The sequence below is a fragment of the Chiloscyllium plagiosum genome, chromosome 17, assembly GCF_004010195.1.
Source record: "Chiloscyllium plagiosum isolate BGI_BamShark_2017 chromosome 17, ASM401019v2, whole genome shotgun sequence".
Lineage (NCBI taxonomy): Eukaryota > Metazoa > Chordata > Chondrichthyes > Orectolobiformes > Hemiscylliidae > Chiloscyllium > Chiloscyllium plagiosum.
This window is the reverse complement of record NC_057726.1, coordinates 37074615-37100022: the sequence shown is the minus strand read 5'-3', so window position 1 is coordinate 37100022 and position 25408 is coordinate 37074615. Positions and strand designations below refer to the sequence as shown.

Here is a 25408-nt window from a genome sequence, read left to right as displayed (position 1 = left end):
AATCCAGGCTTTTTCAATATATAATTTCAGTTACATCACACTGTAAATGTTTGCTATAAAATCTGTGTCCTATGATCTTATACTCCACAACCACCTGATGAAGAAGCAGCAGTCAGAAAGCTAGTGCTTCCAAATAAACCTGTTGGACTATAACCGAGTATAATTTTAAGGTGATTGGAGGAATGTTTAGGGGAGATGTAAGAGGTTGGTTCTTTACACAGAGAGTGGTGGGTGCGTGGAAGGCACTACCAGCGGTGGTAGTAGAGTCAGATACATTTAGGCACCTGGATGATAGCAAAATGAAGGGTATGTAGGTTAGTTTGATCTTAGAGTGGGATAAAAGGTCGGCACAAAATCAAGGGCCAAAGGCCCTGTACTGTGCTGTTCTCTTCTATGCACTATTTTGGCTGAGCTATCTGCACATAATAGCCTTTCAACCTAAAAAAAATGAATTGCCTCAATGTATTTTTCTCCTGTAAATCCTAATCACTTCCCTTTAATCACAAGTGTTTCTCTTGGCTCTTACCAAGATGTACCATTTCACATCTGCATTAAATTTCATCTGCTAGTTATTCACCCATTCCACCAACTTTGTTAGGTCTACTTTGGGTTTATGATAAATAGTTTCACAATATTTTAAAATTTTGTATCATCTGCTTATTTTGAAATTTTGCTCTGCACACCCATGTCTGAGTCATTCACATACACAGTACCCACAAAAATGGTCTTGGTACCAATCCTTGCAAAACTCTAATGTATGTATGTTTCCAGGCCAAAAACAAACTGTTTACCATTAGTTTCTGTTTTGAAACACTCAGCTAGTTTTGTATCCATACTATCGTTGCCCCTTTTGTTCCATAAGCTTCAACTTTGCTGACAACACTGTTATATAAAATTCTATCATAAACTTTGTAATAGCATTAGCTTAATCAAATAATGCTTTGAAATTAATCAAATATGATTTGCCTTTAAGAAATGATACAGCTTTACAATATTTATTACAATACCTATTCTGAGAGACTCATTAATTACATCATGATTATGTCTGAAAGCTTTCTCACCACAAAGGCTAGACTGACTGCCTTGTAATTTTTGGTTTCTTCTTGCTATTTTTTTGAACAAGGGTGCAACAGTTTCTACTTTCCAGTTCCATTGCATCAACTCTATATCTGAGGAGGACTGGAAGATTGTGATCAGGATCTCTTACTTCCCTGAGCATCCCATCTGATCTGGCAACTTAACTTGAATAGCCATTCTAATTCCTCTTTTCTAGCTATTAGTAACTTACATTTTAAAAAACTAATTTAATTGAATTTAAATAATTTAAATTTAAAGAATTGAAAATACCTGGGATAAAAAGAAATTACAAATATCAGGAGGGTTAACCCATTTCACATCAGATGAGACAGACCTTCCAAACAGAAAATATACAGAGCAGGAGATCGCCATTTGGTTAGCATATTAATAGTGGACAAAAAAAAGCTATATAACCTCAATCCAATTTCCAGCTCTAATTTTCACACTTCAAACATTTTCATTATTTTTAAGTGTGATGTGTTTTTCCTGCTTCATCTACCCTTTAGAACACGGAGTTCCAGATCTGCACCACCTTTTGGGTGAAAAGATAGCTCCTCAACAATTATTTTAAATCTAAAAGCCCTGGATATTGCCTCTGTTTAAATTTCTCACAATTTTGTACAGCTTCATTAAATGCCACACATTCTCGTCTGTTCCAAAGAAAACAGCCCTGGTCTATCCAATTTTTCCTACTTGCTAAAATTTTCCATTCTTATCAACACACTTGGAAATCTTTTCAGCACTCTCTCTCATTTGACCACATCTTTCCTCTAATATGATGATCAGAACTATAAAAGGCTACTCCAACTGTAGCCTAACTAACTTTTAGAAACTTAAGCATTGCCTCCTTGCTGTTATAGTTCATGTCTTGTTACAAAGAGGAAACTATCTCACACACCTCTGTATGTCTGATATTAACCAATAAATTAAATAAACTTTAATAATATGCACTTTTAGCAATACCTGTGTTTTTTTTTAACATCAGTAAAAATTTGAATGTGTTCAGCTCCTATTTGTTTGCGATATCTCAAAAGGTCACCAGCGCATGCATTTAAAAAACCTTCATCTGAAATTTGCGAGAACACAAAACCTTCAGCTCGAATAAAATCAGCATCTAGAAAAGATAATATGTATTTACAGTCATTAAGTTTGTTCTGAGGAGAGACATATTCTAAAACAAAAATATTACAGAATAGCTGAGTACAGCAATTATATTCATCCACATTGTTTTACTTCCTGTTGGTTTCAAACTTCTACCAAATAAATGGCATTTTCGAGTAAAGGGAAGACCTTTTAGAATGAGATAAGGAGAAACCTCGTCAGCCAGAACCAACGGAATTCATTGCCACAGAAGGCTGTGGAGGCCAGGTCATCCAGTGTATTTAAGACTGAGATAGATTCTTGATTGTCAAGTAGATCAAGGGTTACGGGCAGAAAGCAGGAGAATGGGTTGAGAAACCTCTCAGCCATGATTGAATGGTGGAGCAGACTCAATGGGTTGAATGGCCGAACCTCTGCTCCTACGTCTCATGGTCTCATTTTCTTTTCGATTCTATGTTCTTTAATACCTGATTGTCAGAGAAAGTTATGTCTGATTCTAGAACAAAGATGATGATTTATGGCTGGAATAGATTGCACATGGGTTTCCAAGATATTGACATACTTTACATGAGCTATAACTTCAGCATACAAATCTCAATGTGTGGAACAATATTACCTAAAACATAGAAAGCAGTTGTATCTGACATGTTAAGGTTTGACTTTGCTTATACAGGTTGTGCTGGTGCTGCTTTACTGCTATTTTTCTAATAAAAAGATATGCAAGCATGTCGGAAAAAATGTTCTTTTTACTCCTAAAGAAGGTCCATTTCATGGTTTTAGACTGTCTGCAAATTTTCCCAATTATCAAAACATTTTGCTCATGGCATTTTGAAACTGTTTCTCATGAGGTCTTTCTGAAGGCTTGACTGTGATCTCAGCAAGTGGAGGAATTCATGACATTTACATCATAGAAATAATTCCAATCTAGATTGGTTTCTTGGATATTTAAAACATCAGTAACTATTTGGATTCATCTCTACAACTGTCCTCAATCTCTAATTTGAAGATTATATTTGATCTTGACCACTCAGATACAACAGCCAAAGAAATTGACAATTAATCTTTTGAAATGAAGACTACTATATCAGAATTTCAAGATTCACAAGTATTTACCAAAGTACCTTGGTTACTCCTTGAAAGATAAAATAAGTAAAACTGAAGATTATCATTGTTGTATCTTATGCATCAACTTGTAAATTCAAGTATTCTGTTTCAGTACTCTCCTTATGGTTACAATGCAATTTTTTGCTCTGCTATACACACCTGCAGCAAGTGCAACAGCCAGTGCTTGCTGATTGGCTGCAGAAAGAATCTGAATACCCAGAGGAATATTGGGATACGAATTTCTCACAGTAGCACAGATAGTTGCCATGATGGCGGTTACTTCTGGACCAACAGTCATGCTGTAAGGAATATCGTGCATATTTTCCACAATCAATCCATCCTTTGGAGATCAAATACATCCAGAAAGATTAGGTGAATAATTATACTTATTGTAATATCTATTTCATATCAACTAATGTCATAATATTTTACTCAGCAAATCTCAAAAACTAGTTTTAAAAATGAAACTTTTCATTTACAGTGAACTTATTTGACTTAAAATAAATGGATCTGAAGAATGCAATTTCAGTTATTAAAATTATTTATAATTCTGCATCTCCATTTCTTCTTACAATTTTGTCTGCTTAGGTATATAGTAGCTGATTAGTAGATTTTAATATTGCAAGCCAAGTATGCATATTTATGCAAAGATGTATTTCACAACTCCTTAAAATCCACTATGACCTAGATTTCAGTCATGTCTGCTTCAAATCTCAAAGTTTGGTCTGACTATGCCTTTATGAGGTTTCTTGTGATGTTCTCGGTTAAAAAGGTGCAAATTAAGTATAATTTACTGGAAACACACGCATTACTCAGAATCCTTACAGTGCAGATAGAGGCCACTTGGCCCATCGGTTCTGCACTGACGTTCTGAGCAGCATCCCACCCAAACCCTGTAACTGCATTTACATTTGCTAATCCACCTAGCCTGCACACGATAACATGGCTAATTCACCTAACTAGCACATCTTTGGACTGTGAGAGAAAACTGGAGCACCTGGCAGAAACTTATGCAAACTCCACATAATCACCAAGGTTGGAATTGATCCTGGGTGCCTGGCACTGTTAGGCAGAAGTGCTAACCACTGTGCCACCATGCTGCTCTGAGTACAGGAAAAGGAAATCAAGCAGCTTCTAGGATGATGTCTACAGTCCTTAACTTCTGTCTAACATCTTGTGGACCCCAAACATGCTATAAACCAGATTTGATGTCTTATCCCATATATATGGCAGTTAGACTGTTCAGTGTGCAAATTGAGGCCACTGTGAAGCAATCTGAATGTGTTGATTCTGATATTATATTCCACTGACCTAGATTTCGCTCAATCATAGAGTCATTGAGCCATATATCACGGAAACAGACCAGTCACTCCAACTAATCCATGGAGATTTCTTCATATTGGTGATCAATGTTCGCAGACTCTTAAGTGTATTCAATTCACAGATGTTGCTAATTTCTCACCATTTGAAATGATTCAATTTTACTCTTTTCTTGGTCTAAAATGTGTGACTTCATTCTTCATAGTATTAAAATCCATTTGCCACAATTTGTCACACTCATTTCATCTATAAAACATCTTTTTGTAATGTTATACTTTTGTTTCCATAACATATATCTTCGTTCACCATAAACCTGAATTTATAGCACTCTATTGTGCGAGGTTATAGAGCCCCCAATTTAGAATCTGTAGGACACCACTAATTGCTTCCTCCCAATTCAAATATAAACCCTTTATCCCTACTCTGTCTTGTACCGTTTCACCAATTTCCTAACAACATCAAGAATTTGTCTTCACTTCCACAAAATTAGTTTTAATTGAAAGTCTCTTATGTTGGATCTTATTAAACACATTCTGCAAGCTCACATAAACTACACTTGAGGCCTAGTGATATCATCACTAAATTATTAATCCAGAGACCCATGTAATGATCTGGGGAGCTGTCTTTGAATCCCATGACAGCAGATGGTAGAATTTGAATTCAATAAAAATCTGGAATTCAGAATCCAATGATAACTGTGAATCCATTGTCAATTGCTGGAAAATGTGGTTGACTCTTAACTGCCCTCTGGGTAATGAAGGATGGGCAATAAATTCTGGTTTAGCCAGCAACAACACCCTCATCCTGTGAATTAATTAAACAAAAAACACCCAATAGGATCTACTATATTCAACTTACTCTAAAACCTGAATAAGGTTTATAAGACACAAGTCATCCTTTACAAATTCATGTTGAGTCTAAGTGCTCACTTCTCACTTTATCCTTAATAGGTGCCAATAATATTTTACCAACAATTGGTACGCTCACAAAAGTGGAGTTACATTTTCAATTTTCCACCTCAAATAGAAAATTTCGGAATCTCCAAAAATGATGGGAGATCTTTTTTAAAATCCCTACAGTGTGGAAGCAGGCCATTCAGTCCATCAAGTCCACACCAACCCTCTGAAGAGCACCCCACCCAGATCCATCCCCCTACGTTATCCCTGTAACCCTGTATTTCGCATGGCTAATTCACCTAGCCTGCACATCCCTGCATGCCATGGAACAATTCAGCATGGCCAATCCACCTAACCTGCACATCATTGGATTGTGGGAGAAAGCCAGAGCACCTGAAAGAAACCCACACAGACATGGGAAGAATATGCAAGCTCCACACATTCTTGCCAAAAGGTGGAATTGAATCGGTATGCAGATATGGTCCATGGAGCTGTAAGGTAGCAATGCTAATCTTATCTGATCTGACTGGGGCTAAAGGATTATGGAATTATTTGATAGGGTAGACATAGAGAATGTATATCCACTTGTGAACAAAATGGAATTAGAGGCCAAAGGGGAAATTGACGAGTGAATTATTTACTCAGAGTGATTAGAATGAAGAAATGAGTATAGCATCACTTAACGTGGTTATACATGAGGGAGGAAGAATAGAGGGATATACTAATCGGGTTAGATAAAAGATGTATGAAGGAGATTCATGCAGTATCAATACTGGCATGAACCTGTTGAGCCTGTGGTCTGTTTCTGAGCTGCATATACACTGTAAAACTCCTTTAAATAGTCACAGAGATGTACAGCATGAAAACAGACCCTTCGGTCCAACCCGTTCATGCCGACCAGTATCCCAACCTAATCTTGTCCCAATTCACTCCTAGCCCCTATCACTCCAAACCCTTCCTATTCATATACCCATCCAAATTCCTTTTAAATGTTGCAATTGTACTAGCCTCCATCACTTCCTCTGGCAGCTCATTCCATACACATACCACCCTCTGTGTGAAAAGGTTGCCCCTTGGGTCTTTTTTATATCTTTCCCCTCTCAACCTAAACCTATGCTCTCTAGTTCTGAAATCCCCAACCCCAGGGAAAAGACTTTGCCTACTTACCCTATCCATGCCCCTCATAATTTTGTAAACCTCTATAGGGTCACCCCTCACCCTCCAACGCTCCAGGGAAAACAGACCCAGCCTATAGCTCAAATCCTCCAACCCTGGCAACATCCTTGTAAATCTTTTCCGAACCCTTTCAAGTTTCACAACATCTTTCCGACAGGAAGGAGACCAGAACTGCATGCAATATTCCAACAGTGGCCTAACCAATCTCCTGTACAGCCGCAATATGACTTCCCACCTCCCGTACTCAATACTCTGACCAATAAAAGAAAGCATACCAAACATCATCTTCACTATCCTATCTACCTGTTACTTCACTTTCAAGGAGCTATGAACCTGCACTCCAAGGTCTCTTTGTTCAGCAACACTCCAGAGGACCTGACCATTAAGTGTACAAGTCCTGCTAAGATTTGCTTTCCCAAAATGCAGCAACTCGCATTTATCTGAATTAAATTCCATCTGTCACTTCTCAGCCCATTGGCCCATCTGGTCAAGATCCTGTTGTAATCTGAGGTAACCCTCTTCGCTGTCCACTACACTTCCAATTTTGGTGTCATCTGCAAACTTACTAACTGTACCTCTTATGCTCGCATCTAAATCATTTATGTAAATGACAAAAAGTAGAGGGCCCAGCACCGATCCTTGTGGCACTCCACTGGTCACAGGCCTCCAGTCTGAAAAACAACCCTCCAACACCACCCTCTGTCTTCTACCTTTGAGCCAGTTCTGTATCCAAATGGCTAGTTCTCTCTGTATTCTATGAGATCTAACCTTGCTAATCAGTCTCCCATGTGGACCCTTGTCGAACGCCTTATTGAAGTCCATATGGATCACACCTACTACTCTGTCTTCATCAATCCTCTTTGTTACTTCTTCAAAAAACTCAATCAAGTTTGTGAGACATGACTTCCCACGCACAATGCCATGTTGACTAATCAGTCCTTGCCTTTCCAAATACATGTACATCCTGTCCCTCAGGATTCCCTCCAATAACTTGCCCACCACCGAGGTCAGGCTCATTGGTCTATAGTTCCCTGGCTTGTCCTTACAACCCTTCTTAAACAGTGGCACCATGTTAGCCAACCTCCAGTCTTCTGGCACCTCACCTCTGACTATCGATGATACAAATATCTCAGCAAGAAGCCCAGCAATCACATCGCTAGCTTCCCACAGAGTTCTAGGGTACACCTGGGGATCTATCCACCTTTATGCGTTTCAAGACATCCAGCACTTCCTCCTCTGTAATATGGACATTTTGAAAGGTGTCACCATCTATATCCCTACAGTCTATATCTTCCATATCCTTTTCCACAGTAAATACTGATGCAAAATCATTTAGTATCTCCCCCATTTTCTGCAGGTCCAACAAAGGCCACTTTGCTGATCTTTGAGGGGCCTTATTCTCTCACTAGTTACCCTTTTGTCCTTAAATGTATTTGTAAAAACACTTTGGATTCTCCTTAATTCTGTTTACCAAAGCTATTTCATGTCCCTTTTTGCCCTCTTAAGTAAACTCCTACTGCCTTTATACTCTAAGGATTCACTCGATCTATCCAGCATTCCCTATACCACCAGCCTTTCCTTTCACCTTAACAGGAATATACTTTCTCTGGATTCTCATTATCTCACTTCTGAAGGCTTCCCATTTTCCAGCCGTCCCTTTACCTGTGAACACCTGCCCCCAATCAGCTTTCGAAAGTTCTTGCCTAATACTGTCAAAATTGGCTTTTCTCCAATTTAGAACTTCAATTTTTAGATCTGGTCTATCCTTTTCCATCACTATGTTAAATCTAATAGAATTATGGTCACTGGCCCCAAAGTGCTCCCCCAATGACACCTCAGTCACCTTCCCTGCCTTATTTTCCAAGAGTAGGTCACGTTTTGCACCTTCTCTAGTAGGTACTGAATCAGAAAATTGTCTTGTACATACTTGAAAATTGTCTTGTATGCACTTAACAATTTCCTCTCTATTTAAATCTTTAACACTATGGCAGTCCCAGTCGATGTTTGGAAAGTTAAAATCCCCTACCATAACTACCCTATTATTCTTACAGATAGCTGAGATCTCCTTACAAGTTTGTTTCTCAATTTCCCTCTGACTATTAGGGGGTCTATAATACAATCCCAATAAGGTGATCATCCCTTTCTTATTTCTCAGTTCCCCCCAAATAACTTCCCTGGATATATTTCCAGGAATATCCTCTCAGCACAGCTGTAATGCTTTCCCTTATCATAAATACCACTTCCCCTCCTCTCTTGCCTCCCTTTCTATCCTTCCTGTAGCATTTGTATCCTGGAACATTAAGCTGCCAGTCCTGCCCATCCCTGAGCCATGTTTCTGTAATTGCTATGATAGCCCAGTCCCATGTTCCTAACAATGCCCGGAGTTCATCTGTCTTCCCTGTTAGGCCCCTTGCATTGAAATAAATGCAGTTTAATTTATTAGTCCTACCTTGTCCCTGCCTGCCCTGACTGTTTGACTCATTTCTGTTCTCAACTGTACCAGTCTCAGATTGACTTCTTTCCTCACTACCTCCCTGGGATCCACCCTGCCACCTTACTAGTTTAAATCCTCCAGAGCAGCTCGAGCAAATTTCCCTGCCAGTATATTAGTCCCCTTCCAATTTAGGTGCAATCCGTCCTTCTTGTACAGGTCACTTCTACCCCAATAGAGATTCCAATGATCCAAAAATGTGAATCCTTCTCCCATACACCAGCTCCTCAGCCATGCATTCATCTGCTCTATCCTCCTATTCCTGCCCTCACTAGCTCGCAGCATTGGGAGTAATCCAGATATTACTACTCTCGAGGACCTCTTTTTAAATTCCTGCCTAACTCTCTGTAATCTCATTTCAGAATCTCAGTCTTTTCCCTTCCTGTGTCATTGGTTCCAATGTGCACAATTACCTCTTGCTGGCCTGTCTCCCTCCGTGAGAACATTCTGCACGCTTTCTGAGACATCCTTAATCCTAGCACCAGGGAAGCAACACACCATTCTGATTTTTCGCTGCTGGCCACAAAAACGTCTGTCTGTGCCTAGGACTAGAGAGTCCCCCTAACACAATTGATCGTCTCAATACCAGAAACTTCGCTGTTCTTGCTAAGTACCCCAAGAATCCATCACCACCTACGTTTTCCAAAACAGCATACCTGTTTGAAATGGGTATAGCCATAAAAGACTCCTGCACTAGCTGCCCACCTGTCTTACCTTTCCTGGAGTTAACCAATCTATGTGACTGTATCTGAGACTTTCCCCCCCTTCCTATAACTGCCACCGATCACATACTATACTGTTGCTGTTGCAAATTCCTCATTGCTTCTAACTGTCTCTCCAACTGATCCATTTGATCTGATAAGATTCGCAACCAACAGTATTTATGGCAGGTATAATCTGCAGTAACCCTTAAGCTCTCTTTAAACTCCCACATCTGACAAGAAGCACAAAACACTCTACTAAAGGCCATTTTTGCTCTTCACTATCTATAAACCCAGAAAATAACACTTTTATTCCTCTACAAACACTACCACAGGTTAAATTAATAGTTATGGCTTATAGTTTAAGCTTAATCAAGAGACATATCTTCAAAAGCATATAATGAAGAAAGAACCCACTCTACTCACTAATGCAGGCTTTCTGTAGGCCACACTTAAAACAACAATTCACTTATCTGATTCTGTGCGGTGAACTTCGCCCAACAGTTCCTCCAAGATCAGTTGTGAATTTCACCGTTTGTCAATTTTCCCAGATGCACTCCAATGTCCAGCGATACATGAATTCAAACAATAAAGGCAGTGTCCGTTTCTTTTCTTTCTCTCTCTCTCCTGCACTGACCTCACCATGTGCTTCCTTTGTCTATTCTTCTCCCTTTTAAAACTGCTGTTGTTTTGACTTTTTTTTCCACCACTAGGTCAAAGGGATTTGTCAATTTTTAATGAGTTTCAAACTTTAAATTACTATTTTATTTCAATGGAATATATTCAGACACATATCTCATATATATCAGTGTTCACGATGGACAATGATAGTAAGAGCAGAATAAGGTCATTCGGCCCACTGAGTCTGCTCCGCCATTCAATCACATCTGATATGTTTCCCAAATTCATTCTCTTTCCTTCTCTCTGTAACCTTTGATCCTCTTACTAATCAAGAACACATCTCTCTGTCTTAAATATACTCAATGACTTAGCCTCCACAGCCTTCTGCAGCAATGTGTTCTACAGATTCACCGCTCTCTGGCTGAAGAAATTCCTCCTTATCTCAGTTCTAAAGGGTGGTCCCTTCACTCAGAGGCTGCATCCTTGGATGCTAGCCTTTCCTACTAGTCATAGAATCCCTACAGTACAAATAGAGACCATTCAGCTCATCAGGTCTGCACTGACCTGCTGAAGAGCATCCTTTCCTTGGCTCAGTGGTTAGCACTGCTGCCTCACAGATCCAGGGACCCAGGTTTGATTCCAGCCTTGGGTGACTATCTGTGTGGAGTTTGCACATTCTCCCAGTGTCTGCGTGGGTTTCCTCTGGGTGGTCCGGTTTCCTCCCACAGTCCAAAGGTGTGTAGGTTAGGTGAACTAGCCATGCTAAATTGCCCGTAGTGTTCAGTGCATTAGTCAGGGGTGAATGTAGGGGACGGGGACTGGGTCTGGGTGGGTTGCCTTTGGAGGTTCGGTGTGGACTTGTTGGGCCGAAGGGCCTGTTTCCACACTGTAGGGAATCTAATCTAATCTAAATCTATAATCCCACAATTACTATATAGTTAATCCACCTAACATGCACATCCCTGAATGGCCAATCCACCAAACCTGCACATCTTTGGACTGAGGGAGGGAACTGGAGCAGTCAGAGGAAACTCACACACACACTGGCTGAACGTACCAACTCCACACAGACGGTTGTCCAAAGATGGAATTGAATCTGGATCCCTAGTGCTGTGAAGCAGCAATGCTAGCCACTGAACAAAATCCACTCTAACCAGGCCTCTCAGTATTCTGTAAGTTTCAATGACAACACCACTCCCTCCTCCTCCCACCATCCTTCAAAACTCAATTGTTGAGAACCTCCTTTAGAGTCGTCGAATACTAGCACACCTTTCTTTAGGTACGGGATGCAAAACCATTTACAGTTTTCCAAATGCAGTCGGACCAGAGCCTGATATAGCCTCAGCATTACATCCCTGATGTATTCCAGCCCTCTCGAAATGAATCCCAACATTGCACTTGTCTTCCTAACTGCCAACAGAATCTGCATGTTAACCTTAAGAGAATCCTGAACAGAATTTAAGCTCCTCTTTGCTTCAAATTTCTGGAGCTTTTCTCCATTTAGAAAATAGCCTATGTCTCTATTCTTCCTACCAAAGAGTATATCTTCACATTTTCCCACATTGTATTCCATCTGCCATAACATTGCCCATTCTCCTAGCCTGTCCAAGTCCTGCTGCAGCCTCCCTGTTTCCTCAATATGATCTCCCACCATCTATCTTTGTATTATCTGCATGCCTGGCAACAATGCCATTAGTTCCTTCATCCATATAAATCTGCTCAGCAAGTTTTCATTTGTAATAGTAAATGCATTTATTTTAACAAAAAGTATAGCTTTGCCAATTAGACATTTTCTTCCAACATAATTCTGACATTATAAAAACATTTTGCCAGAACTTATGTTGAGAGACAAAATGATGATGCTTGTTGCTGCCATCAAAGAAAGCTGTCCATAAAGATATAGCAAGCGTGAAGAAATTGATTTTTTTTTTTACATTAAATTAATTTTGGAATCAGCTTCTGAGGATGATTCAATAAAAGCAATGCTACCATGTCTAGGAAGCAGCCAATAACAATGCAGAGTTCTCACTGTCAGCAAACCAGGAAATACCAAGCAGGTTTTACCATTTATGTTTTATTAAATTATTGAAAGCAAAATAAATAAGATCCAGGTGGGAGATCAAATACAGGTTTTGTTTTTAAATTGCACTTTAAAAGCCTGTAGATTTTTAAAAATCATTGAATGAGAATAATGTTCCACAAATATAAATGAACCCAGAAAGTTTGTTCAGCACTGTTTAAAACTCAGTTCACCTCATTCAACTCTAACTTTTTTCCAAGCTTTTTTACAGAAGGAATTATTAACAAAAAAGAATGCTGATTCAAACCAATTCAGATTACCAGTCATGATTCACTGACAGCAATGGACAACATCCCTAAGTTGTGAGAAGATACATATATACACACCCTTTCCGTAGCTCTATCATTTTAATCTTTACTTCGAGCCACTTTGCTCTGCTAACGGACCTGAAATTGAAGTCTCCGACAAAAGGTTTTTGCTTGCACTTCAAACCTCCTGATGTCTGAACTAAAACATTCCTGTTAGCAGGAGGCCTGTAGATGAACAGTTTTAACCCCTTTCTTTTTTCCCTTAATTGCAGTTAGGAACTTGAGTGATCAGCAATTAAGGATAATCGCAAAATATGTGAAGAGTTTGCAACACCATAAAATGGTTCTTAATAACAATGTCAGTCCATCGTGACACAGCGACATAAATAAAACGACAACAGACAGTGTGGAGCTGAAGCCAGTTGGGGGATTAGGAGATAGGAGAAAAAAAATAGATACGTACGATTCCGGCACTGACGTACACCTCGACCTCTTCACAGGCCTTCCTGAATATCTGAGACACTGACCAGCTGCTGAGAGGAGTCCCTGAAAAGACAATGTCGACATTGACTCAGAGTGTCAGTCAGTCAGTGACTCACCGTGATCAGCGGCGGCACCGGACTCTCACCTGGCATCGCCCGCAGATGCACCATCCCCAACACAACACAACGAACCTGGCCCCACAGCTGCTGCAGCCTCATCACCACCGACACGGGCCTCTCTGACAGACAGTCAAGGCCAAGGGACGGCCCAAACCCCACACACACCTACCGACCGCCAAGCTCCAGGCCCGGCCTGGCCTTTGTTTACCTTCGGCCCACGTGCTGTACCCCCGCGTCATTGTCTCCGCCCACATCACGCTACGGTGGGCGGGACCCGAGGAATGGGGCGGGGTCGGGATCGGTCCGGCGCTGGATTGAATGGGCGCATCTGTCGAAGGAGGCGGAGACAAAGGGAAAGGTTTGGTGAAGGATTGACAGGGCGGGGCTAGAGAAGGGGGCGGAGACCTGGGACATGGCCGCAAACACCTGATGAAGTAGCAGCGTTCCGAATGCTAGTGCTTCCAATCTGTTCGACTATAAACTGGTGTTGTGTGATTTTTAACACCGGCATCTCCAAATTGAGACATGGGACGAAAGACTGGTGAAGGACTGAAAGAACCGTGCCAGAGAAGGGGTCGGGATACGGCCTGATGACGTCTTGTGTGGGTGGGGCCCATGCAGGGGCGGGGTTTGACGGATTTTTGTCCGTGCGAGGTTTTGAGGGAGATGGGCCTGAGGAGTGGGAGGAGGAACGTGCCCGAGAAAAAGAGCATGGGGCGTGGCCTGGTGACAACTTCCTCCGGCTGAGAACGCGCGCTCGACTCCCGCCAGCGATTTAAAGGGATCGGCGCAGGCGCAGTAAGGTGCGGCTACCCGGCTCTGTGGAGTGGAGCTGTATTAAGAGCGGGAGCCGGCTGAGGGCAGGGTGACTGGAGGGAAGCATCAGCAGGGCCGCCAAGCAAGAAGACAGGGGGCAATAAGACCCAAGAAACGGGATCCAGATCAGGGTCACCTGGTGGTAAGCACCAGCTGACTCCCTGCCAGCCCGGGCTGGTCGTAGCCACACTCTCCCGGTTGAAGAGCGGGCAGCGCGGGGTCCCGGCTTCGGCCATCTTCGGCTGTCCGCCGAGATCGGAGGCTGGCTTGGGGCTGAGTGCTATCCCGCTCATCCCCTCCTTTCCCAACACCAGTAATGTGACTGGGCCGGAGGACCTTGCACCACCACCACCGCCTCCCCATCCCCCTCTCTCCCCATCCCGCGCCCAAACCTGAGGCAACTCCTGCGAGTAAGCAGCAACAACCACTCCACTACCTCCAGAAGCGACAGCAACTTAATGCAGCCCTGATCCTCTTCCTTCTACAGGAGATCTCTAACCCGCACAACTAACTCCGAAGATGCCCAGAAAAAGGTACATTTTTAACTTGAGTTGAAGTAGGTGCGTGCTACTAGTTACAGTTCACGGTGGGTATCCCCAGAGGCCTAATCTATACAAGGAGTTTCGCCATAATTAGCAAATGTGTGTTCTTTTAAGCTATTATTTCTTTTTAGTGAATTAGTAGACCAATCAACAAAGACCGAAGAAACGAACAGGGATGTGCTGCGTACCCGAAAGCGAAAAGCAGACGTTGCCATTGTAAGTTTAACCGCAGATGAATATACCATTGTGCTTTAGCACGTTTTCTAAATTTGGTAATCGGTCTTTTCTGATCGTAGTGTTTGCAAGACTTGGATGAAGTTTCGGAAGGACAGTCTGCGAAACCATATGAAAAGGAGGTACTGTATATAGGGGTCTATAATTTTTAATTAACCAAGATTTTTACCATTGATACATAATTATTTTTAGCCAACTTTTCGTCTTAAATTATTTCGATTACAGTCACACTGTTGCCACTAACTGAATTGCAGTGTTCTACATACCTTATTCATGTATAATAAGGCTTTAGTAAAATACAATGTTTTGGACTCGGTCATTTTGGTTGCTTACTGTAAAGCCGATAATCCGAGTTATTGGAAACCACCATTCTGGTACATTTATTAGAAAATAATTTTTCTAACTACTTTCTTCCTCATTCCAACCAAAAAAAAATCTAGGGTTTACTATCTTGCAGTACTGTACTAGTTAAGAGTATCTAGCAACCTGAGAAGTCTAATGTGGCATTACCAATAGATCTTGTGAAGCAGGTAGGCCATAAGATTAATGGACTGTAGCTTGTTTACCATAAATATCGGCCATCTGAGCAGAAATTTTAACATAGAACATAGAAGAATACAGCGCAGTACAGGCCCTTTGGCCCTCGATGTTGCGCCGATCCAAGCCCACCTAACCTATACTAACCCACTATCCTCCATATACCTATCCAATGCCCGCCTAAATGCCCATAAAGAGGGAGAGTCCACCACTGCTACAGGCAGGGCATTCCATGAACTTACGACACGCTGAGTGAAGAACCTACCCCTAACTTCAGTCCCATATCTACCCCCCCTTAATTTAAAGCTATGCCCCCTTGTAATACCCGACTCCATACGCGGGAAAAGGTTCACACTGTCAACCCTATCTAACCCCCTAATCATCTTGTACACCTCAATCAAGTCACCCCTAAACCTTCTTTTCTCTAATGAAAACAGCCCCAAGTGTCTCAGTCCTTCCTCATACGATCTTCCTTCCATACCAGGCAACATCCTGGTAAACCTCCTCTGCACCCGTTCCAGTGCCTCCACATCCTTCCGATAGTATGGCGACCAAAACTGCACACAATACTCCAGATGCAGCCGCACCAGAGTCTTATACAACTGCATCATGACCTCAGGACTCCGGAACTCAATTCCTCTACCAATAAAAGCCAGTACGCCATATGCCTTCCTCACCACACTATTTACCTGGGTGGCAACTTTCAGAGATCTGTGTACATGGACACCAAGATCCCTCTGCTCATCCACACTACCAAGTATCCGACCATTAGCCCAGTACCCCATCTAAAGGCATCGAGAGCATTGATACATACCACATGCTCCTTCTCCAAGGACACCCTGCTTTATCCTCAATCATAGAATAGCCTTTATCCTCAATCATAGAATAGAATCCCAACAGTGTGGCATGAGAGAATTGACCCATCAAACCCCACCAACCATCCAAAGAGCATCCCACCTGGAGCACTCCATCCTTGTACCACTGCATTTCCCATGGCTGATCCACCTATTCTGCACAATCCTGGACACTGTGGACAATTTCGCACAAATGACCCACCTAACCCACAAATATTTGAACTGTGCAAGGAAACCAGAGCACCTGGAGGGGGCCCACACAATCATAGGGGAATGTGCAAACTCCACACTGGCTGTTGACCAAGGCTGGACTCCAATTTAAATCAAAACAGATGATCCCTGTGCATTGTCTTTGCTATCCTCCAGTCTTCTGGCACTACTCCAGTAGACAAAGAGGACATAAAAATCAAGGCCATGAAGAAACTCTGCCATCAACGACAGAATTTTGGTCTCAAAATTCTGAAATGTTTTGCCTCCTTTTGGATCTAGATAAATCTAGCACTTCCAAATCTGCTTAAATTATGCAATTTAAAACTTCATTCTGGAAAGCCACTGGTACAACGTTAGAAATAAATGTAAGCTGATAATAAATAGCAGTAGGTTGCTCGGTCCCTTGAGCCTACTCTGCTAAGCAGGTTTATGGCTGATCCAAATTCATGTCCACTTTCCTTCCCTTTACTCATAAAGCCTTGATTTTCCACGTGATGAAGAGTTATAAATATATACAAGAACTCTAGTTTTCAACCTTCAGGAAATTCCTCATCTCAGTCTTAAATTGATCCCCTTTTCTATTCCTACCATCTTTCCAAGAGGTCAAATATCCCTTAATGTTAAATGCCCAGTTTTGATCTCCCTGCAATGGATGAAATATATTCATTTACCTCTTCGCTCATCAATGCATCTAATCTAATTCTGAACACTTCCTGCATCAAGTTACAAAGTCTTAACTTTATCAAATTTCCCTACACTTTTATGATTCCTTTGTGCAGTAACATTCACACTATTCCTTCAAAGTTACCAGAATGGCCTACATTTTAGTTGCCACTGGTCCTCTGTCTGACCAATAACCATCTCATTCTATCTAGCATTAGTTCATCTAAGTTCAGTTTTTGATTTCCCCTTCTCTAACTTTAAAGACACTCCAACATGGTTCCCACATTACCAGTCAACCTTGAATGATTACTTTTATGAGCTGAGTAGAACATGACAGTATTGGGATGTTGGCGTAGGATGTTAATTGAGGGGCACTAGCCAGTTCAACAGACTTTTGGACTGAGATTAGATCTGATTATTGCCACTATTTTTAAGCTGAATTCGGTCTGAAAACTGACATTCTAATAACTAATGTTTGCAAAATTGACTAATTGCAGGCTTACTGGAGATCTGTAGCCAACTGTATGAGTCCATACAGACCCCATTCAACAACATGCACAAATCCAGATGAGACGGTTACATCACGTTCTTCTAGTTATATGCAGTACAGGTTCAAAAATGTTTTAGCCACTCCAACTAGAGCTTCACCATTACCAATATTCTGGTAAGTATATTCACACATTAAATTTCCAGTGCCTTTGAGTAAGAAGCCATAAACACAATTCAAGAAAGAAGAGCTTTGTACAGGTCCAGTATGGTGACATTATCTTCTTAAATATCAAATAGCTGGGGAAATCATGAAGAAGTATGGAATATCCTTCTGAAGAAGGAGCAGGCTTACTTGAGGGACAAAGATGTTTTTCAAAAGCATCCACTCTTGCAACCTAAGATGAGAGCTATTCTTCTTGACTGGCTAATGGAGGTAAGGACTGCGTAAAGAATACTCAAATTCTTGCTGTGTGGATAATTTTTTAAGCAAGTATTGGAAATACTCCCCTGAAAGGTACACTTTCATGTAGTAACCTTTTTTTGGGATCAGGACCAAGTCCCACAGTGATCTGAAAATTGCTGGATCACAAGCTTGAACTGAATTTAAGGAATGTTGTACTTACAGAATTCAATTTAAAATGGCTATTCTTAATTACTTCGATCCAATCTTAAAAGGGAAAACTGCCTCATTCAAAAGTGGGTTCAAGCCCACTCAAAGCAACAGCACAAAGACTGACCATGGTGCACTATGTTAAACTATCTCATTGGATGAGAATAGTGTCATGATACGGTGTGAAAAGCATGGGTGTAAAGACCATAACTTGAACCTTGACCAACGTCACTAAAGCAGGTTACGTGGTCACTAAGCTAACTAAGTGACCTGTCTTCTATACATTCTGGACTCCCCACCCCAGGGAAGAGACTGTCTATTTACCTTAATGTCCCTCATGATTTTATAAGCCATTTTATAAAGGTCACCCCTCAGCCTCTGACCCTCCAGAGAAAACAGTCCCAGCCTATTCAACCTCTTCCTAAGCTCAAATCTTCCAACCTGGCAACATCCTTAAATCTTTTCTGAACATCCTCCTGATAGGAAGACAGCCAGAAATGCACACAATACTCCAACAGAGGCCAAACTAATGTCCTGTACAGCTGCAACATGATCTCCCAACTCCTGTATTCAATACTCTAGTTAGTTTTGCTCATGTTGGGTACAAAATACCATGCAAGGACTGCACAAAACACTATCTATAGGACAAACAGGAAGACAGCTAACAATCCGCAAACATGAACCTCAACTAGCCACGAAACGACACGACCAGCTATCCTTAGTAGCCACACACTATCATAGGGCAAGCCAGACAGAGAACAGCCAGGGAATTCCTAGAGGCGTGGCATTTATCCATAAACTCCAACAAACACATCGACCTGGACCCAATATATCAACCACTACAGCGGACAGCTGAAACTGACAACTGGAAGCGGCAGGGACAGACCACTATAAACACCGGAGGAAACATCAAAGAAGCGCTTTGCAGGAGGCTCCCAAGCACTGATGATGTCGCCTAGCCAGGGGACGAAACGTTTGCAACAAAAACTTCCAGCTCGGCGAACAGAACCACAGCAACGAGCACCCGAGCTACAAATCTTCGCACAAACTTTTTTAACTAATTTTATTAAGAAAACCCAGAATTGTATGCAATATTTCACAAGTGGCTTCGTCAATGTCATGTATAGCCGCAACATGACCTCCCGACTCCTGTGTTCTATGCAGTGACCATTAAAGGCAAGCGTACCAAATGTCGTCTTCACTATCCTGTCTACCTGTGACTCCACTTTCAAGGAACTATGAACCTTAAGGTCTTTTGGCAACAATGCCAGGATCCTACCATTTACATATTTAAGAATAGAATTCCTACAGTGTGGGGGGGAAAAAAGCCCTTCGGCCCAACCAGTCCACACTGACCCTCCCAAGAGTAACCCACCCAGACCCAATCCCCTACCCTATATTTACCTCTAACTAATGCACTTAACCTATATATCCCTACTGCACATAATATGGGAGGAAACGGGAGCACCTAAAGGAAACCTACTCAGACACGAGGTGAACCTGCAAATCCCACACAGTTGCCTAAGGTTGGAATAGAACTTGGTTCTCTAGTGCTATGAGGTAGCAGTGCTAACTACTAAGCCACCGTGCTGCCCAAGTCCTGTCCCGAATTGCCTTGCCAAAATGCAACACCTCATTTTTCTAAAGTAAACTTCAATTTTAATTAAAGTCCCAAAATAGTAGTGAGGGTATAATGTTGCTCTTTCCATAATCTTTCACATGATTGACCTGAATGTAATATTTATATGACCGATAAGTCCTTTACTGTCGAGCTGTTTTACGTTGAGGGGCAATACATTACCCTGGATCGGAGGTTTTGATTATAGCTTAAGGCTGTACTTGAATGTATGGTATTTGAATTCAGACTGTTCAAGTTCCAGTACCTCCTAGTTAAATATTACATTGGCTAAGCTACTGCTGTTTGAGACAAACAGCAAGTTTTCATGTTTTGAAGTGAAATTGAGACCGACATGTCAAAGGCCACATTTGAGAAATCAATTCTGGATTTATTTTGTAGGAATGCTTCTCTACCTTCAATTTGTCTGAAACAATTTTTCCTTCGACTGTTGAAGTTTTCTGACCAGTTTAAAATTGACTTTCCCTATTTTAAAGGTTTGTGAAGTCTACAAGCTACATAGAGAGACACTTTATTTAGCCCAAGACTTTTTCGATAGATTTATGGCAACACAACAAAACATTGTGAAGACTCGATTACAGCTTATTGGTATATCAGCTTTATTTATCGCTGCAAAACTAGAGGTAAGGGGATAATTATGATGAAATCTTGTATTATTTCAAATGCAATTTCAGTGCACTTAATGATGGCTTTTTGTAGGAAATCTACCCACCAAAGCTACACCAGTTTGCCTATGTTACTGATGGAGCTTGCACAGAAGAAGAAATCCTTAACATGGAACTTGTTGTTATGAAGGTACTTCATAAATAGAAATGTTAACATTCTACCTGATTTGATAAACTTGTTCTCTTTATAGTCTTAAAGTAAAATGTTTAGATGGGTTGAGAACCAGAAGGAGGCGGCGGCTTTAATAGGAGAATGTACCCTCTTCTGATTGCAAACATTTTATTGTAACAGACTTGAAACTAATTAGGTACAATTGTCAAATTGATCTGCTGTATTAATATTGTTCTAGGCTCTCAAGTGGAATTTGTGCCCGATAACAATTGTGTCTTGGCTCAACATCTACATGCAAATTGCATATTTGCAGGAAATGTATGAAATATTAATACCACAGTACCCACAAGAAATGTTTGTTCAAGTAATGGAGGTAAATTTCAGTTATCTTATTGCATTTAGCTATTTTGTCCCTCTAAACATTGCTGATCAGCAACTTAATTTGATAATGTAACTGGTTCCAATTCTAATTTAGTGATAAATGGTAGTATTTCTAGAATTGGACTAAAACAACCACCATGAACTTTGAGGCATTTTTTCCCTTAACTACAATCAAAACAGTGGGTTCAAGCACAAACCATCTGGGCTGACATTTTGGTGTTACCTTATTCCTATCCATAGTAATAAATTCTTACTACTGCTCAAGAAATTCTTGCTTTGTCCTACAGGTTGAGCTCATTCCCACACTGTTAAGCTGGTTTGTGATGCCCATTTGTCTTACAATAGTAATGATAACAATACACAAGACTGTCAATCCTGCTAGGAAATCGCTGACAAAAATGGTTGCTTCCTTGTGCACACTCCAGTGACCAAAGTTTGTATTCCTGGTGTCTCTCCAACAGTCAGACAATAAGCACATGTACCTATTACATAAGATCTGTTCTTTGCAATGTCTTAAACTACAATCTGATCAAGTATCTATCTTTCCTCTGACAGAATATCTGAAAGTTTCACTAGCTCCAGCTCTGAACCTGAAATTCAGAATAGACATCTGCTATATAGCTGAGTCTCTGTCTATAAATACCCAATTACTATGGTCCAGATACACACCAAAAATCTGTGGATGTTAGAAATCAAAAATTTGCTTGGTGGTTGGGGGGAGTGGGAAAGAATTCAGCTGGCCTGGAAGTATCTGTGGACAGAAAGCAGAATTAATGGCTTGGGTTCAGTGACCCTCCAGAATTAATTTACAGCTATGAAAAAGTTTGTTTGGTTGTGTACTGAGGATGGAGTGGGTGGAGGAGTAAATAAGTAGAGATAAGCCCAGAGAGAAATAGTTGGACAGAAAGGAATGGATCAAGGTCAGCCTGGGTGATTCAATAGCTACTAATTAGAACCATTAGTAGTTGCCCACAGGATGGTTATCATACCAACCTGTGAGAGAAGGGCTGGTGTGTGAGGATTGGGGTAAGGAGCTCAGGATAGTGTAAACTATTATAGTCCAGACCGCATGTACCATTATCTTACTCTAGTTTGTATCTAGTGTTCTTTATGTTGCAAGTTAGGTTAAAGTATGGAACGAAAATATTTGCTCCTTAGCTTGCATGAACATAGCACATGAATGCTTTAAATCATCAACACCTTCTATCTGTTAACTTCCCAACTTGTGCATTTTATTCATAATCATGGAGTCAATGACAAGCATTTCCGAATGCAGAAATAAACAACTTTTCTGATCTTTTGTAGAGTGTCACTGAAAATCAATAGTGTAAAAGCTTACTGTGAAGTGCATTGATGCCCAAGACATTTGGTATTTTTCTTTTCAATTTTTAACAAAAGGTATCATGTAGGGTAAGCATTTAGCGAAGTGTATATCTTCCCAGCGCCTCCACTGTACTGTAGGCCAAAGATTGATTCTGTATAGAATTCAGGGCTTGGGGCACAATTCCATCCCTAGTTTCTTTCCAGTAGTCTTTGTTCGTCCAATCCCACTCATTTGAGCAAAGTGTTACACCCTGTGGTACAGTAATCTATTTTCCCCTCTTTGATTGTCAACCTATTCTGTTTGAATTAAGCCAACCTTGTAATACTAATAGCCTTAACTACTCTTATCTGCAGCTATTGGATCTCTGTATCTTGGATTTCAGATGTTTGGAGTTCACATATGGAGTTACAGCAGCTTCAGCTCTGTATCACTTTTCTTCTTGTGAATTAGTTCACAAAGTCTCAGGTAGGGTGATCTTCAAACTAAATACAAATTTTAATTGCTGTTTATAATACAATTAATAACTTGTTTAATGCTTAGGATTTGAATGGAGTGAAATAGAAGGATGTGTGAAATGGATGGTTCCATTTGCTGTTGCCTTGAGAGAACTGGGAAGTATAACACTCAAAAATTTGAACGGTATCTGTCCAGAAGATTTGCACAACATACAGACACATTCTAACAGCTTATTATTACTGGTAAGATTAAATTTTCATGTGGTCATATGCAAAATTTATTAGTGAACCACTATTATCTTGGCTGCTTCCTTTGTAAACCTTTCTCCATGCACTAAGGATCGTAATTCCTGTCTATTTATTGTTCGTGGGGAATTAGACACAGCTTTTTGAAATCTTTTCCAAAAAAATTCAATTGTAGCTTAGATTGCTGAGACTCCTGGGGCCTTAGCTTTATCTTAAATGACCACTGATTTTGGGTTCATCTCACCCTAACTGACTCTTTGAAACAATGAACATTACATAGTCAAAGCTTGTGACTTTAATATTTCAATCCTTTGAACAGCAGGATATTGTATACAGGATGTTTCTTTCTCCAACTGTCATTTAATTGTGCCACTGTTTTTTGAGAAGCTTTTTCCTTCAATACTGATTGTACTAAATATTCCAAAGCACTTCAGGTGATTTATGATTATGAATGTCTAAATGCAAATCAGTTAAGTTATTGAAACAATACAAGTCAGCAATGCCATTGACTGGAGTCATTCTGGTTAACATTTGCCTCCTGATGAACAGGTCTGAAACTGAAAGGGTCTTTCTCTGGAAAACTTATTGCTCTCCAAGTAAACTGAACAGACTGAATTTTTTTATTTTATTTTGTTTTTCTCTCTTAGGATAAAGCTCTCTCAACGCAGGCACTACTATTGGAACAGAGTAGATGTTCACCTGTACCTTCTGGAATTTTAACTCCTCCACAAAGCAGTAAGAAAAACAATACTTCGGGTCCTCATGAAGATCTCAAACACTTGCAACCCTGAAACAGATTATGGGTGAATTTCATTCACCTTTGAAGTCTGAATAAGAAAATGCTTTAAAATGAACAGAAGTTAAATGGATTTGACTCATGCATACTCTTGAAAGCAGAAGATGTCTAATTGCATTCTTTGTGGTGCCAGCATCTCAATTCTGGATGTTGGAACTCTCTATAACTTGGTTCTTAATACTGACCTTTTTTTAAATTGGTGGACTTTTGCCAAGAACTCCAACCAAATAAAGGGTGCTTTTCAAGTAATCCTAATTGCTGCTAGGGAGGGTGGCTCGGGGAGGGGGGAATACAGTAAGTATTGACTGATGAAATTGTTTTATGTACTTAAAGCTGCTGTTTATTTTAAATAAAAGGTACCATCAGAATAGATGCCATCTGCAGCTGTATTCTTTGTGAATCAGTTCACTTCTAAACAGGTTGTTTTGAAAGTACGTATGTCATAGCTCTGCGGCAGGTGGGACTTGAACTTGGATCTTCTTCCTCAGGAGAAGGGACAATAGAATGAGCAGGGACATTTCTGGCTGTGGTAAAATTGACTGATTTATAGGTGTTCTTCTCTAGTACTCACCAATTCTCTTCCCACTTTTTAAAAATTGCCATCAGTATGCTAAGATCAGGCCTTTTTCCCTCAGTTACCTGGACACATTCATGCCCAGCTGCTAGATTACATGTGAATTAAAAACCCATACAATGCAACTCTGGTGCATTCTCTTTACTGACTCACACGAGTAACTTTTATCCTCCTTTTCTCAATACCAAATGACCTATCACTACTAGTCAGGACATTTTCCTTTTGTTAGGAAGACCAAAGCCTGTGGTTTTGGCATGTTTGAAGTACCTAGTAGATAGAATTTCAGCTTGGTCAAAGAAAATGCAAAGCTAGAAACAACTGAGCTGGTCTTGAATTATTTCTATCCCAATTCTATGCACCATCCTGAGACCTGTTAAGAATATCAATTCAGGTCTTTTTTTATAACAGCTAGTATTTTCTTTTAAATTGATTCAAACATCCACTGAGCGGATGAAGTTTGTGGGTGAGGTGGGGTTGCAGCAAAGAAAAAGGGAAATGGAGAGTTATCTTAAGTCAGTTGAATTTATACAATGACTTCTATCTTAATTATTTCTGGGTAACTTTGAGGTAGTTTTAGCAAACTCTTCCGTAGGACTGAGAGGTTTAAGTTCATTAAGTTCAAACCTGACAAAAGATCTATGATTATTTGGCTAGAACCAAGAATTGGCACAAATGGATAGTAAAGTTTAAGGGGAAGGGTAATGAGTTACCTACAAATGAGTAACCTACAATGAGTAAAATTGAAGCTTCTCCTGAACTGGAACATCATCTCAGCAGATTTTGGGCAGAGACATATAGAATGTTCACCAATAACAGACAAATTTAACACAGAAATCCACATTCTTCT

The 25408-nt window shown here is 40.6% G+C and overlaps 2 protein-coding genes across 6 annotated transcripts in view; one reads left to right on the top strand and one right to left on the bottom strand.

Moving 5' to 3' along the window:
• Positions 1 to 25408, bottom strand: part of zgc:162297 (uncharacterized protein LOC555865 homolog) — a 74078-nt gene that overhangs the window by 31868 nt on the left and 16802 nt on the right. For 2 of the 5 annotated variants that reach the window (XM_043706870.1, XM_043706866.1), the window contains exons 1-4: positions 13444 to 14335; positions 13279 to 13361; positions 3442 to 3622; positions 2041 to 2191 (exon numbers count right to left, since the gene is read on the bottom strand). In XM_043706870.1, the coding sequence (XP_043562805.1) occupies positions 2041 to 2191; positions 3442 to 3622; positions 13279 to 13361; positions 13444 to 13516 (488 nt within the window). In that variant the 5' untranslated portion in view covers positions 13517 to 14335. Of the gene's footprint in view, positions 1 to 2040; positions 2192 to 3441; positions 3623 to 13278; positions 13362 to 13443; positions 14336 to 25408 lie in introns of those variants that run through there. The other 3 variants (XM_043706867.1, XM_043706868.1, XM_043706869.1) reach the window with 2 other exon arrangements.
• On the top strand, positions 14674 to 23858 carry ccne1 (cyclin E1). Its single transcript, XM_043706865.1, has 10 exons — positions 14674 to 14766; positions 14907 to 14991; positions 15072 to 15131; positions 17771 to 17937; positions 18060 to 18195; positions 20485 to 20631; positions 20708 to 20803; positions 21024 to 21158; positions 22844 to 22955; positions 23839 to 23858. The coding sequence occupies exons 1-10, from the start codon at positions 14753 to 14755 to the stop codon at positions 23841 to 23843; spliced, it is 957 nt and encodes a 318-aa protein (XP_043562800.1). The 5' UTR covers positions 14674 to 14752; the 3' UTR covers positions 23844 to 23858.

Coding starts and splice junctions, on each gene's coding strand:
- ccne1 (XM_043706865.1), top strand. Junction 17,938..18,059: donor TCACCATTACCAATATTCTG/GTAAGTATATTC, acceptor AATATCAAATAG/CTGGGGAAATCATGAAGAAG. Junction 20,632..20,707: donor TTATCGCTGCAAAACTAGAG/GTAAGGGGATAA, acceptor GGCTTTTTGTAG/GAAATCTACCCACCAAAGCT.